At 46.6% G+C, this 15,000-nt stretch overlaps 1 protein-coding gene across 6 annotated transcripts in view; it reads right to left on the bottom strand.

The window, feature by feature from the left end:
• Positions 1–15,000, bottom strand: part of plch2a (phospholipase C, eta 2a) — a 214,111-nt gene that overhangs the window by 61,295 nt on the left and 137,816 nt on the right. Inside the window, exon 1 of one of the 6 annotated variants that reach the window (XM_042097751.1) lies at positions 10,448–11,034. The exons of 4 other annotated variants lie outside the window; for them this stretch is intronic. In XM_042097751.1, coding sequence (XP_041953685.1) covers positions 10,448–10,751 — 304 coding nt within the window. In that variant the 5' untranslated portion in view covers positions 10,752–11,034. Of the gene's footprint in view, positions 1–9,151; positions 9,251–10,447; positions 11,035–15,000 lie in introns of those variants that run through there. One more of the 6 variants, XM_042097757.1, reaches the window with a different exon arrangement.

Genomic DNA, 15,000 nt, shown 5'->3' with positions numbered 1-15,000 from the left:
GTGTGTGTTTGAGCAGAAATAAAAGACTGGACACCGGATGTATGAGTTCTGCATGAGATCAGTTGGAAAGGATAGCGATCATCTCTCCATCTGTGGATCTCTCCCTCTTCCTCTTACCATCTCTCTTCATCCATCTCTCTTCTCCTCCTCTCTCTCATTCTTCTTCTTTGCCTTGCCATGAGGGAGTGCCTCTTTTCCAGCTATCTTTCTTGCTAATATATCTTTTTCTAAACTGTTTCATCATTTACTCAATCATTGCATCAGCTCATCCTTTCCATCGCTCTATGTGCATGCGTCCCAATCGGTCTCTCCTATCCCTCCACATCCCTCTCTCTCTCTCCATCTGTCTCCATCTCTCTCCATCCCTCTCTCTCTCTCTCTTTCTCTCTCTTTCTCTCTCTTCTATCTATCTCTATCTATCTCTATCTCTCCCTTCCAGAGAGTAAATATGATGCTTCAAAGGCATAGGGAGGGAAAGTGAACACACAGAAACAAAGCCTTACTCCCCATCCCATCGCGTCCCTTCTCATCACATGACTCCCGTTGCCACCGGCAGCAACCAGACTCTCAGCATCAGCACCACTCCCACTGTCCTGCCAGAGGAGCCAGAATGCAACAGAGAATCGGCACCTCCCACTGTAACAGCACATTAGAATGTGTGAGAGTTTGTGTGTGTGTGTGTGTGTGAGTGTGTCTGTGTGTGTGCGCTTCTGTTTCACTACCCCCTGGGGTTGAGTCTGAGTCTTATTTTAGCACACTGTTAACCATTTTCAGTGAAGGCAGTGGGAAATTCACAGTCAAACCTTTTTATAGAATCCTTTCTCTCGCTCCCACACACAAGACACATACACACACAGACACACACACACACACACACACACGCACACACACACACACACACACAGACACACAATCCAAATACTCCCCAAACAACCAATCCAGCGTTGATGAAACGGTAAAAATACCCCTGACAGACAAAGTTTCTGAATAGGGGGCGCGCGCACACACACGCACACGCACACACACACACACACACCAAGTCCCCAAACGGCACAGACGCACAGACAGACAGAGAGACACACACACACACACACTTCAGGCTGGAAAGGAATGAATGTTATCTACATGGTGATGGGCCCCATTCAGGACAGGGGCAGGTGACCTCCATCTACTCTGTGCCACGGATCAAACGGGAGACTCTAGAAAGTCCTTTTTTATCCACGGAGAGCAGGCTCACACACTCTTTGACTTCTCCTCACTCCTCCTTTTATTGGATCTGGATGGTTCCCATGGAAACCAGGTCAAAGTTGAGAGCGGTGAGTCAAGGGAGTTATGAAGGGAGTGTGCAGCGTGAATCACACTGCACACTTCAGTTCTTGACAGAGACATAGAAATGACAAACCAAGTACTTGTATACCTGCTTTTAGGTTGGCCTATGCATATAGTGTGTGTCTACAGGTATAGCAATTACATGTAAATGTGTGTATGGATGTATATGCATATACACGCTTAATGTGAGCCTGGTTAAGTCACTTTTTTATGTAATCTTTGTCTCAGGAAAAGATTATTTTTTCAAAGGAGACAACTTTCTGTATACTAAAAGTGCAGCTATAAGTCACTGTGGTGTGATGCTGCGGAGTCTTCAACTCTATAGTGTTCTCTGCACACTAGTGCATGTGGCCCACTGGGTGACATGCCTACTGATATGGCAAGAGACAAGCTATGACACACCTTTAAAGTGTGATGACAAAAGCAAGACCAACACTAATCACAAGAGACCAGCCAATCACTATATTCCATGTTTGACTGACAGCCAATCACTATACTCCATGTTTGACTGACCTTGGTGGCTATTGTTGAAAAGGCATCCCTAACTGCTATTTGTTTGCAAGTCACCACACATTTGCATCAACATTTTCTGAAGGTGCAGCACAGTGGGGGAGCTACAGCCTGTCGGTGCTTAGGGAGAGCTTACTATGCTCTCTGTACCTAGCTTCAAAAAAACCCAGTAAGCCATGACCCACCCACCACACCTGACTAGTCACTTGGTCAAGGCAGACAGAAAGAATCCAGGTCAACTGTCGTGGGTTAGCAGGGGGGTCCCCTGAGAATGGACAGGTTGTCCTTTACACACACACATACTCTCTCTCACACACACAGACACACACACACACACACACACACACACACACATGAGCAGGCCTGGTCAGATAACCTGCATTTAGTGCATCTGGTCACTAAGGGTCAGCAGGAGGAGAGGATGGCGTGTTCACGTGAAGCAGGCAGGATGCCAGGTGACTCTCTAGACAATCCCATCCTGCCCTGCTCTCATGCGGAGTATGTGCAGTATGCATGATTTCATTTACATTGGTGTGTGTGTATTTGTTGGTGTGTACAAGTATGCACATTATTGTGTGTGTGTGTGTGTGTGTGTGTGTGTGTGTGTGTATGCGTGCGTGTGTTTGTATACCATTTGCATGGTCCGTCACATCTCTCTGGTGACCTTTGTGTGTGTGTGTGTAGGTACATGTACAGTATGTGTGTGTGTGTGTGTGTGTGTGTGTGTGTGTGGCCGACCTGATTGTCAGTACCAGCAGTTGGCCATTCCCTTAGGGATCTGGGCCAGAGGGTCAAGATGTCTGCACATCCACACAGCTTAAAGTCAGGGGATTACCTGCGGACCATATGTTCATCACGCACAAACACACACACACACACACACACACACACACACACACAAACAAGCATGCATACCTGCACACACCCACGCTCTCTCTCACACACTGCACAGATAGTCTAAAAGCCTTTCTTAATCTCAAATTAACTTCAAACTGAATTACTGTTTGAATTAAATCTCCTACTCACGCATGCCAAAGCACAATAAGACAGCCATACATGATACCCTTGATAACACACATGCAAATATACACACATGAAAAAAATCCTACTGAGTGTCTCAAATGTTTCTCCTGATCACAAACACACAAACATCTGTGTATATGCACACATGCACACACACACACACACACACACACACACACAAACACAAACACACAGATTACATCCCCAGGCTGACACAAGTGTCAGTAGCATGCAGTAGCAAGTGTCAGTAGCAACCCTACACCATCTTTGAAGGCCTCTTAAGTGACGCCCCCCCCCCCCCCCCTCCCCCTCCAAAAAAAAAAAAAAACATATACCCCCCCTTACACACACCTGTGCCACCCCCTTCTCTCCCCTGGGTCACCAGACTGACCAGGAAGACCTGACTCTCATCATTACTCACCTCAGATTGACCCCACCCCACACAAACACCCCCCACATCCTCTGACATCACTCTAGCAGCCTGCTCACAGCCTCTCGGCATTAAGATCAAACATGCACCACGATACACCACACCACACCACGCCACACACAAACACACACGCACACGCACACGCACACGCACACGCACAAGCCATCTGTGCCTGCTTCCTCTTACACATCACTAACACGCTAAAGCTGCTAGCCACAAATAGCATCTCTAACCTACATCCACCAGACAGCACACCACACACAAGCAGCCACACCTCTAATGAGGTCTCTAGCCTACATGCACATACAACACACACACACACAAGAGCACACACACTCCAACTGTGTCCCACCCCTGACAACACACACACAAGAGCACACACACTCCTACTGTGTCCATGCATCTCCTAACACACACACTCCTCCTGTGTCCCACCTCCGACAACACACACACACAAGAGCACACACACTCCTCCTGTGTCTATGCACCTCCTAACACACACAACTCTAGAGCACACACACACTCCTCTGTGTCCCGCATCAGCTGAGCCACACTAGCCAAGTTATAGGTCACTCTGGAGTATCACCTGTGTTATGAGAGCCAAATAATACTGCAAGACCGCTGCTGACCGCCAGTAACATATCATAACTAACTAGCCCTGTTTACACTGGGGGCTGGTGCAAGCCTGGTGCTTAAACTCACTTCCTGGGCCAAGAGGGGTTTATAACATACAGCTATAAAGCGCAAAGTCTCCTGACTGAGCTCCATGGGCTAAGACTTGCTATCTGATTTGTACTGTATGTCAGACACTTGAGTTGGAGTGCAATTGTGTGAGCCCATGGCCCACTGCCATTTTAACTACTGACTATAAAACTACACATCTCCAGCTCCAGGACAGACCACCACCGTAGAACACACAAGAGCAAACACTGGATCCTCCTCCGCCACACCATCCGACTCATACTGTATGTTAAATACTATGCCACTATTGTATGTCAGATAATATGATACTAAATGTGTGCGTGTGTAGGCTATGATAAATAAGCCCATGAGCTTTTGCCCTAACTCATGTCTCTAATAACAAATGACTATGAAACACATCAGGCCGAAAAGGGCTAAGAGCTGGCAAATCGACACAGGGTCAGGGCCAGGCTAGTTATGATGACCGCTGTGAGGTTGAGCCCACTGGCGTCCCACGTATCTTCCCTGATTCAGGCTAGCACACAGGTGTGCAGAGCCAGGTGGAGGAAATGACAGGGTGAGCTGAAGCTCCTCCATCTGCCATGGATGGATGGATGGGAGGAGAGGAAACAGATGTTTAGAAAAGAATTAGCAACCAGGTCACAACACACACACACACACACACACACACACACACACACACACACACACACGCACACGCACAGATCAGCATGGTTGGAGCTGTCAGTCAATCTAAAAGTGGGAGGCTAACATCAGACCCTGACACAAGTGGAAAACTTTACCTGATCTCATCTCATTTGAGAACGGGAAAGAACTGACAAGAGCAACTATTTTCAGATCTGAGAGACAAGAGTCTCAACACTCAATGCTCACCTCATGTACCTCCTGAGTGACTAGCTACACAGCGGGGTGTGTGTTTACAGAGAACAAGCACAACCAACTCCACGTCTCTCCTCAAGGATGGTGCTGCACACCTTTTGAGTAATAATTCTTTATGAAAACCTCAACAAATCACCGATTCAACAACTGACCAACTGAATCATGTGGGTACAGTTCAGAACTATTCCAAACAAATCCACTGAAAAAGTGACTGAAGCGTAGTGTTTGTGCACACAGACACCCAAAACGAGCTTCAAACATGAAACCATTTCAGTTCTTCAAGGATGATATTGAAAGTAGCTGAGGAGCCATGCTCACAGACTGAATTTTTTTGGTTCAGCGTTTGTACAACCACAAGCTACTGCAAACACACACAGTGCCTGAAGTAACACTCCTCTCCACACATGGCAGTGGGATATACTGTAGACTGGGGATTTTGTAAAGCTTGTGTACCGAAAAAGTATGAAAGTATTTGAAAACAAAACAATTTCACCTTGACCAAAATTCCCGCATTTTTTTTACCAAGTCCATTTCAAAATACCACAACATCTATTCCACTTGGCCCAGTCAAACTGTCTTGAAATTGATGTATTTTCACACCCCTAAGAACACCTCCGCTTACCCATCAGCCCCAGCTTCCACTTGGACCCTGAGACGAGGTTGCCCCCGATCCAGAGGAACTCCTCGACCAGCCGCGACAGCGCCAGCTTGTGCAGCGTCTTAGAGGACCTCTGGTCCCGAAACGGCGTGGGCACTCGCTCCAGCGTCGCTGACCGTTCGCTCTGCCTGCTGGGTGCCCTGCCGATGGGCATCGCCATGGCTGACACTGGCCCGGGCATCACGGTGCCAAACCTCCAGCTCTGAAGTTTCCTCCGAAAAGTACCCTCGCTTTCTCGCCAAAACCAAACCAAAACTTAGAACCAGTCGAGAACCTCAGACGCTTGGCTTCATCGTTAGTATTTGCGTACGTAAGAAGCCCAAGAGGGAGAGAGAGTGTTTTTATTTTCCTCTGAAGAGTGAGATTGGAGGCTTCTAATCCAGCAGCATTCTAAGCAAATCCAAACTCCTTTCTTTGCCCAAACAGCGCAACAGGTGGTCGCTAACCGCTAATCTCCGGGTCTGCGCTTCACTCGCCAGGCGTCTGTTGCTCTAGCTCAGCCTCAGATGGGCTCCATTCCTTAGGACAGTGTCCAGGAAGTCAGAAACACGCTTCTGTGGGAAACCACACAGGGTCCAGGAGCGTCTGTAAAATGATGTCCACCGAGCGGAGAGTTTGTCTCGAATACACAAACTCCCTCACTCACTTACTCACTCACATACACACACATGTGCTTACACAAGGTGTTGCTCACACACTTCCAAACTCCAACTGTGCTACATGTGCCAGCGGGAGGCAAATCCCTGCGTGGAGTAGCCTAATCCAGAGGATTTATGTCCAGAGGGAAGAAGGGACAGGCCAGGCTCAGAGAAAGGGGTGGGCGAAGAGGAAGGACACAGATACACAGAGAGAGAGAGAGACATGGATAGAGGTGAATAAAATGACGGAGATAGGTACATAATGTGTGTGTGTGTGTGTGTGTGTGTGTGTGTGTGTGTGTGTGTGTGTGTGTGTGTGTGTGTATGAGAGAGAGAGTGCAAAAATATTATATGCAAAAATAATATATGCAAACATATTTGTCATGCTAATAAAGCTCACTTGAATTGAATTAAATTGAATTGAATTGAGAGACAGAGAGAGTAAGAGAGAGGGATGGATAGAGGTGGATAAAATGACAAGAGATAGGTACATCATGTGTGGTGTCAGTGTGTGTGAGAGAGAGAGACAGATAGAGTTAGAGATTGATTGTCAAAATAAGAGTGCAAGGAAGACAGGCAGACATATGGAGGTGCTGGATACAGAGTGAAAAAAGACAAAGGGAGACAACAGGAGAATCCGGAAGAGAAGACAGAAGAGAGAAGAGAAAGAATAGAGAGAAGAGAGAGAAGAGAGAAGACCCAGCGAGGGCTGCAGAGAGGGGAAAGGAAGTGTTGTTTTCAGTCCAATTAAGAGTTCCTTTCCTGTGTGTCACACTGGGTGCCTCCTGCTCTCTCTGTGTGCAAATCTCCAAGTGATGACATCCACTCGCCTGAACTGGCTCAGAAAGCCCAGGCTGGAGAAAGATGCCGCTCTATATGCCTTTATTCTTCTCTCTCTTCTCTCTATCCTCTCATCTCTTCTCCTTTCCTCTCATCTTCTATCCACCTCTCCTCTCTGCTCCAATATATTCCCTTTTCCTTTTTCATCATCTCCCTTCTCCTCTGTCCTCTCCTCTCTATCCCCTCCTCTTCACTCCTCTCTATCCCCTCCTCTTCACTCTTCTCTCTCTGCCCTCCTCTGTTCTATTCTCTCCTCTCTTCTCTCTCTCCTTGTCCCTCCTCTCTCATCTGTTCTGCTGGTTGCTCTCTTCTCCACTCTGGCTCTATGCGTGCTTCACACACAGCTTGGAGATAATTATAGCTCAGGTGCAATGGGAAGTTTCCCCATGATGAAAGTTCTAGAAAGGAATTGAGCAGGTATACTGTACCCTCTCTCTCTCTCTCTCTCTCTCTCTCACCTGTCTGTTTCCATCTCATCCCTCTTTCCCCCTCTCTCTGTTTCATCTATCTTACCATCCATTTCTCTCTCTCTCTCTTTCCCTCCTGTGAAATCTCTAAAAAGCTGCACTCTTGTAGAGCAGTGTCTCTTGAGCTTTTCTAGTTTTAGAAGCAGAGGGAACCCATTCCTGGCATAGACAGAAGAGAGAGGGAGAGATAAGGATAGAGAGAGTGAGCGAGCGAGAGAGAGAGAGAGAGAGAGAGAGAGAGAGAGAGAGAGAGAGAGAGAGAGAGAGAGAGAGAGAGCGAGCGAGAGACAGAGAGAGAGAGAGCGAGCGAGCGAGAGACAGAGAGAGAGAGAGAGAGAGAGAGAGACAGAGCACCTCACCCCTGAGCCTACAGTGATGCGCTCACAGCTAAAGTGCCACTCATACATACCTGAAACAGAGCTAAAGCCAGCGCGCACACACACACACACACACACACACACACACACACACACACACACACACAACACCAGGGCCATGGCAGGATACGCACCTGCCTGCAGTCAAGCACAGAGTGGCGGTTGCATAATAACCACTCTAATAGGGGTCACCTCCGCCCATGTCACCCTATCAGGCTCTGATGATGAAGATTCTCTTGGCCACACAAAAAATAACAATAATAATAATACCGACATTGCCGCCGCACAGACAACCCAGCATATTATGTGGGTTATTTCCGCCAGACAAAGCATCAACCGCAATGTTCTCTTTTCGCATTATGCTAGCACCAACAGACAGCGGTTCAGAGCAAATCAAACACAGAATCATCTCTGTGGCATTTACCACTTGAAAACATGGGACATCCAGGAAGTCTAGGCATGGACAACACCTCTGATTGTCCAGGATAGTGAAAGAGCATTTCAGTAGGAGCTAAACAGCTGACAGCTAATGAAAACTACAGCTGGTTATAGGTGCTTGCCATGAGAACATATGAACCAGAAAAAATGACAACCTCTACATCACATAAAATAACACTGGTTTTGAGAACTTCCAAAAAAGAAGTGTTTTGCATAATATTATGTGACATTACATCATAAAGTATCCCTTCAAAAACAATTTGATTTGTTTGCATAATATCATGTGCATAAAGTACCTAGAAGCATTTCTAAGAACTGTCCACATGACACACAGACAGGGACAGGCGAGTAAGACACACGCTGTGGATGACTGATGTTCTATAAAGGTCAAAGGTTGCACAGTTGTGTCATCATTGAGCAGGAGCCTTACATCATCCACTACTGGATGGTGCTAACAGAAATATTCAACATTACAAGCAGACTGGGGTGTTTCAGCAGTACTTCATTTTTCAATTTAACAAGGAGGAACTATGCCAGAGGCAGTCTGTTAACAGTATCAAAGAACAAAACCACTCACAAAGGCTTGTAAACATTAGAGAGACAGGAGTGGGGAAACTGGATTCCCCCAAAACCACCAAAATTGCACACGCAAACACTGTAATGCACCAAAACAAACACAAAAACATACATTTGCACGCACACACACACACACACACACACCAGCGCAACAAACAGTAAAACACAAACTTATGGTCCATCTCTAACCATGCTCATCTAGCAGAAGAACCCCCCCCCCCCCCACACACACACACACACACACACACAGAGACAGACAGACAGACAGACACACACACACTTACTGCTTCTGCCTACAAGATCCACATCAAGCTTCAGCTCTGGGCGAACCCATGTTTGCCTCCGTCTCTCCCTCTCCTCCTTACTGGCCCTGTGCTCTCAGAGTGAGACTGACAGGCAGCTCAGCTACGCTGCAGATCTGGCCCCGGTGTGGCTCACGTCCGGCCCGCATGGGCGCCGGAGTCAGCTGGTGTGTGGGACCGGTGCTGTGTACCATGTGTGATAGCCTGATTATAAATATCCTTCAGGGGACTGAGGCCATCTCAGGTTACTGCTGAAGAGCCAGGTCTCACAGGGGCTGCTGAGACGGCACTGCACCCGCCCAGGTTATGGGGGTTGGGGGGGGGGGGGGGGGGGCTGTACTACACTCCTCACTGAGTGGGAGGATATGTGGGGCGTGGGGAGGGGTGTGCGGGGCAAGTCTCCTGCTCTACCATACACCAAATACCCCCCCAACCCCCGCCCCCCACGCCCCAATCAGACCCAAGTCCACATTTGGTGAGGACATCTATCTCCTTCTCCACAGCAAGAATTGACAGCAGCAGTCGTAGTCATACCAATATCTCTCAGATTTACTGCCCTCTCTAACCTGATCTCTCCACAGACACACAACACGGGTGGTACCAAGCTGGAATCCAAGCACATGGCGTACCGTTTTTACATTTGCGCCATCCGAGGGTGGGAGAGAGATTAGAGGGGGGGGGGGCATGCAAGATGTAACTATAAACTTAACTGCAATTTTTGGTTTTGTTTACCCGTCAACAGATGAGCTTTAGACTGTAATTAACACCATGCTGGCTCTGGTGGGGGGGTGAGTGTGTGTGTGTGTGGTGTGTGTCAAGAGGTGTAAATCAGTTAGTTAAGTATGACATTTCCAAAGCATTTGGGCAACAAATTGCCTGAGTGAGTGCTCTTGTGTTCTGGGTCCCACGGTACATTTGAGTTTATATGTGATGCCTAATTGGAAAAACTCCACTGCTGACTCTACTGTCTGACATAAACCACATCCTGACCAATCAGGATGCCAAGCAAGTAAACAATTTCAGCTCTGTGCCAACATTATACCACTCAATCACTATGATATTGTGTTCTTTCCTTTGACCATAGAGTAATTAAAAGCACAAAAACATTTTACATATACAGTAAAAAAAAAAGTCTTTGGAAATGAGAAATGGCAAAACTAGTCTATTTCACAACACAATTACAAACATGTTATTCACAGCCCTGGATGACATTAAATAATTTCAGCCATTCAGCCAGTCTAATGAAATCTGTAACGAAAACTGATGGCAGGCACTCACCAGGTAGGACAAAACGCCATTTCTTCGGCGTCTTTTTTGGATGTAAGGCTGGTTGACATTTGATGTTGAAAATAATAGGGAATGGACAAACCGATAATTCCAACGTGTCATAGCGTTTCTTCACTTGCGAGGAGATGTCATTAAGTTTTGGTTTTATCTGCTTCCAGAGTAATGGCCACGATGTTGCCTTCTTCATCTGCATAGGTGGCTGATGAGTAGGTGGCGGTTTTGAAACACAATAAACGAAACATTTGTTGTTTGTGATCCAGGCCTTCTCAGAAAACACAAAACGTTGTTTGAACATGTATTCCTGCGCTCTATGCTTGGCGTCTAAAATAAAATAATGGTTACGTGTAACGTGTTGTCTGTAGGCTACTCAAACTGCCTGAACAATTTCGGACTGCACCGATGTGGTTTATCAGAAGTGTGGCGTGTCTGTGTGGATGTATAGCGTAAGTTTATGCATTAGACAGGAAATAAGATGTGTAGACTTCCCAAAAATACTTAAAGTCCTTTGTGGAGGCGTTCACTTTAGAGTAATTGCTGAAGTTGATCAAACATCGACTGCAGGGACGTTTTATGAGGAGACTTGACTGCTCATTCACGGTTGTGCATTTTACTTCCTGTTGACCTCAATGAGCACGTGGACATAATTATGACATCCTATCGCCTTCTGGCATCAGCGTGTTTCTCTATGATTGTACTACTCACATATCACAATACTTACAACCGGACCCGCGTCACACAGAGCAGGTTGTTTGCGCCATGCCCCTTTTGAGGGGAAAACATTCCCTCAGAACAAGCCAGATTGAACCGGTAGATGTACCAACCACACAGCTAAGAACCCCTCCCTGAGTTTCTTTTGCCTACCATGTCCTCAAAAAAAATCCTCATAGAAGAAAATTGTAAAAACAAAAAGAAGAGAAGACCGTATATTTCTGGTCACTGAGTGGGGTTGTTGCACCACTTCGTACTCGGGAGACTGAAGGGACATGTTTTTATATTAATTGAATTAAGCTTTTGTAGGTATCTTTCACGGTCAACGACCGGCAAAGTGGTTATGTATTGAGTGATCATATTGATTTGTGGTATTTTTTGTTATTATTTACTCCTGCGATTTCTGTACGAATTACGTTTATTGACCATAATTTGCGTTGGAGTTAATGAGAGGGGTTGTTTGTTTTCCCCCCGAAAGGGGCGGGAACGTTTGTCACGAGTCAAGTTCCCGGATGTGCCGGTCTAACGTATAGATCGCATGCAACTCTAAAAGCGTGCTATTCATTTTTCTATGAATGTACACCACAAGTGGCCTAAGAGCAGTCTGCACTCACAAAACGACCACATGTTTTTTCCTAGTCGTGAATGGACCCTTTGACAGAACATGGTGTCTTTAGACTGTCAGTCACAACAAAACGAATGGAGCATTTGTGACTTGCTCACTCAACTGTGACTTTATGCTACACTTGACCACCGTGACTTGAACATTTTATTGTGAGTTGAATGTCAGGAGTCTACAAATAAAAGTGCAAAAGAAGAGCATTCATTCAACTTCCATGTTCCAATGATAACAACATGCCTGAAAGTTTTTCATTGAAAGGCCTCAGAGACAACCAAAAACCTGGTAGAAAGGTGGCATGCTAAAGGTAAAATGCATCACGTGTCACAAGGTAGCCTTCCATAAGCCCTTTCCTCTCATAGATATTAGAAAGCTAGATACCACATTGTCCGTCGAGTTCTATTAGGTGGCATAGGCTACGTGAACACGGTCGCCATATTGCTGGGGGCAAACACCTTACTGTCTATGGGCAACACTTGCTGGCAATCAGAGGCACCTGTCTGATTTCCAGTCAGGGTCACATGTTTCTCCATCGGCCTCCAGTGATTGTTGCCCCCACCAATATGGCGGCACTATTTACGTACGTTCTGGAATCCAATGTGGCATCTAGCCTTCCCATATCTATGTTCCCTCTCCTTAACTCAGTCACTTAAGCAGCCTGTAACATGTAGGCTCACACCTCAACAGGAACTGCAGAGACAATATCCTCAGTTGGGAAACAAGAAAGCTGTGTCCTACATAGCAGCTTAACTTGGGAGCGATTTTGTTCCAGCCAGGACCACGTCTGTCCCAGACGGAGACGGACGACTGGGCTTCTGTGTACGGTGCTACAGTATGGCAGCACACTACCCTGGAAATCCAGGGTTCTCGCGTGAGCACAATGGAATTGTCTCTGCGAGACACTCTGGCAAAGAGCAATGATCCACGTTACTTTTACCCCAACATTCCGGGGAACCAGCTAAACTGATGAAGACAGCGCTGCAACGTGGAGGACAGTACACATTGGTCGTAGTGTTATCCGATTGCATCGAAGTCCGAAATCATTCAGGGTAAACATGGTCTAGTGTTATCCAATTGTGCCCCTCGAGTTGGGCCATTACATTGTTCTTGGCCAGACCCTTATTCTTTCTAGATTATCAGGGTCTGGATTTTCCAGGCTAGCAGCACACTAGACTGCACAGTAAAAGCAGAAATGTGTTTCAGGCATCCAATGAGCCTGTGTTCATTCAGCTCCATCTTCATCATTAGGGCCAGTGCATCAGCAGTGACCCATTATAATGGACCACCCTTCAAAGCACGCTCTCTCACACACACACACACACACACACTGGTGGACTGAGGTGTGGGAATATGTTGCTCTGGGATACAGGGAATACACACTCCCCCTTAACATAGAAAATCTCTCTCAACTCATCTGAGTACCGCCGTACTCTTTAACTCCCGTGGTTGCTCTCTTTCTCCCTCGGTTTCTCTCTCTTTCTCCCTCGGTCTCTCTCTTTCTCCCTCGGTTTCTCTCTCTTTCTCCCTCGGTTCCTCTCTCTTCCTCCCTCGGTTTCTCTCTCTTTCTCCCTCGGTTTTTTTCTTGCACTCTTCTCTATTCACTCTTTCCATCTCCCGCCTTCTGGTGTTTTAGTTCAACATGGACCTCATTGGGTTGTGTGTGTGTGTGTGTGTCTGTGTGTGTACAAGTACATGTGTGTATCTCTGTGAGTCTGTCCGCCTCTGTGTTTGTCTTGTTGTACGGTTTTTGCCTCGTGGTTTGCCCGGACATGTCTTTTGTGCTCCTTCCGGTTGCCACCCCTCTATCTCTTGAGTAACGGTAAGTCAAGCAGGTCCGTTTCCGCTGTGATGATGGGTTGCTTCATAATACTTGGCAAACCCGTCGTTATAATAGCAATCTGCCAAGGTGCCAGCAGCGCTCCTGGCTCTTAAAGGGAATGGGGAATGGCATTTTCATTTGTTTATTTTATGTTACACCCAAAAAACACCCATGATAAAATAAGAAATTGAAGTACAACCCTTTTGAGCCAAGCGTCTGGCGCGGTGCCTTTTCCCGCTTGTTAAAATAGCAGAAGTATATTCAGGCACACCCTAAACACACTGCGCCTCATCCTTCAGCCTATCCATTTTGCTAAAATAGAGCCCCCTCTCTCTCTTAATGTCAATTAGGGTTGCTATGCCTTCTGCTCTCTTTCTCTCTCTCTCTCTCTTTCTTTCTTTCTTTCTGTCTTTCTCTCTCTGTCTCTGTTCAGCACTCTCTCACTCTCTTTCTCAATGTTTAAACATAAAGTGCCTGTCTGCATGTGTCTGATCTCATTCTTCCCCATGCTTCCATTAGCATAGTGACGCCGGTACAGAAGGAAAACTGTGCTGCTTCAGGATTCTCACTAATTGGATGCAGCTCATGCAAAGTGCCCACCTCCCCCCTCCCTCCCGCTCCCTTTCCCTCTCTCTCTCTCTCTCTCTCTCTCTCTCTCTCTCTCTCTCTCTCTCTCTCTCTCTCTGCCTCTTTCAAATGCATGTCGCAGATATATATTTTTTTCATAGGCTACTAATAAAAATATGCATGAGAACAGACTAAAATTCAAAACGCATTACCAAAATATTCCCCCAAACCTTTTCAGTGTTTGACAAGCCTTATTGCCCCACCTTAAGCGGCATGTGAGAGACCCTAATAATATGTTTGGGGTGCCTAGCAGGCCTGTGCTACTAATGACTCCTGTTAGGGCTGGGAAGAAGGAATAGCCTGGGACAACCCCAGCGAACCTTTGACAAATTTGAATTTGCTCTGCAGGTCTGTCTGGCAAAGAGGCCATTCACTCCCATTTCCAATGTGCCTAAAGCCCGGGCACCAATCACAACTGTTGAGGCGGGCTTAAGATGATGACATCAAAGCAGTTTTTGAAAAACGTTTGTTTGTTGAGATGTTTTTTTCACGTTGCTCTGCATTTGTCATCTCCTTCATTGCTCTGATTGGTTGTAGGTCTATTCAATTGCGTCCAGAGGCATTTTCATCAGCCTCCATTGGTGACGCCTTTTGGAAATGGGAGGTGGAAATGGGAGGAACCTCGTCCAGACCCAATCTCAATTTCAATTTAGATAAGGTCTGGTGCCAACCAGGCTAGAGAAGGAATGCACACACTGCAGCTCTGGGTTTTGGCCATTTCAGCACCAAGGTCAGCGGCAGACTGACCCTCTGGTGTAAAACGCACAGGGC

Source organism: Alosa sapidissima, chromosome 7 (genome assembly GCF_018492685.1).
Source record: "Alosa sapidissima isolate fAloSap1 chromosome 7, fAloSap1.pri, whole genome shotgun sequence".
NCBI classification, from domain to species: Eukaryota; Metazoa; Chordata; class Actinopteri; order Clupeiformes; family Clupeidae; genus Alosa; species Alosa sapidissima.
This window is presented reverse-complemented; position numbering and strand designations above follow the sequence as displayed.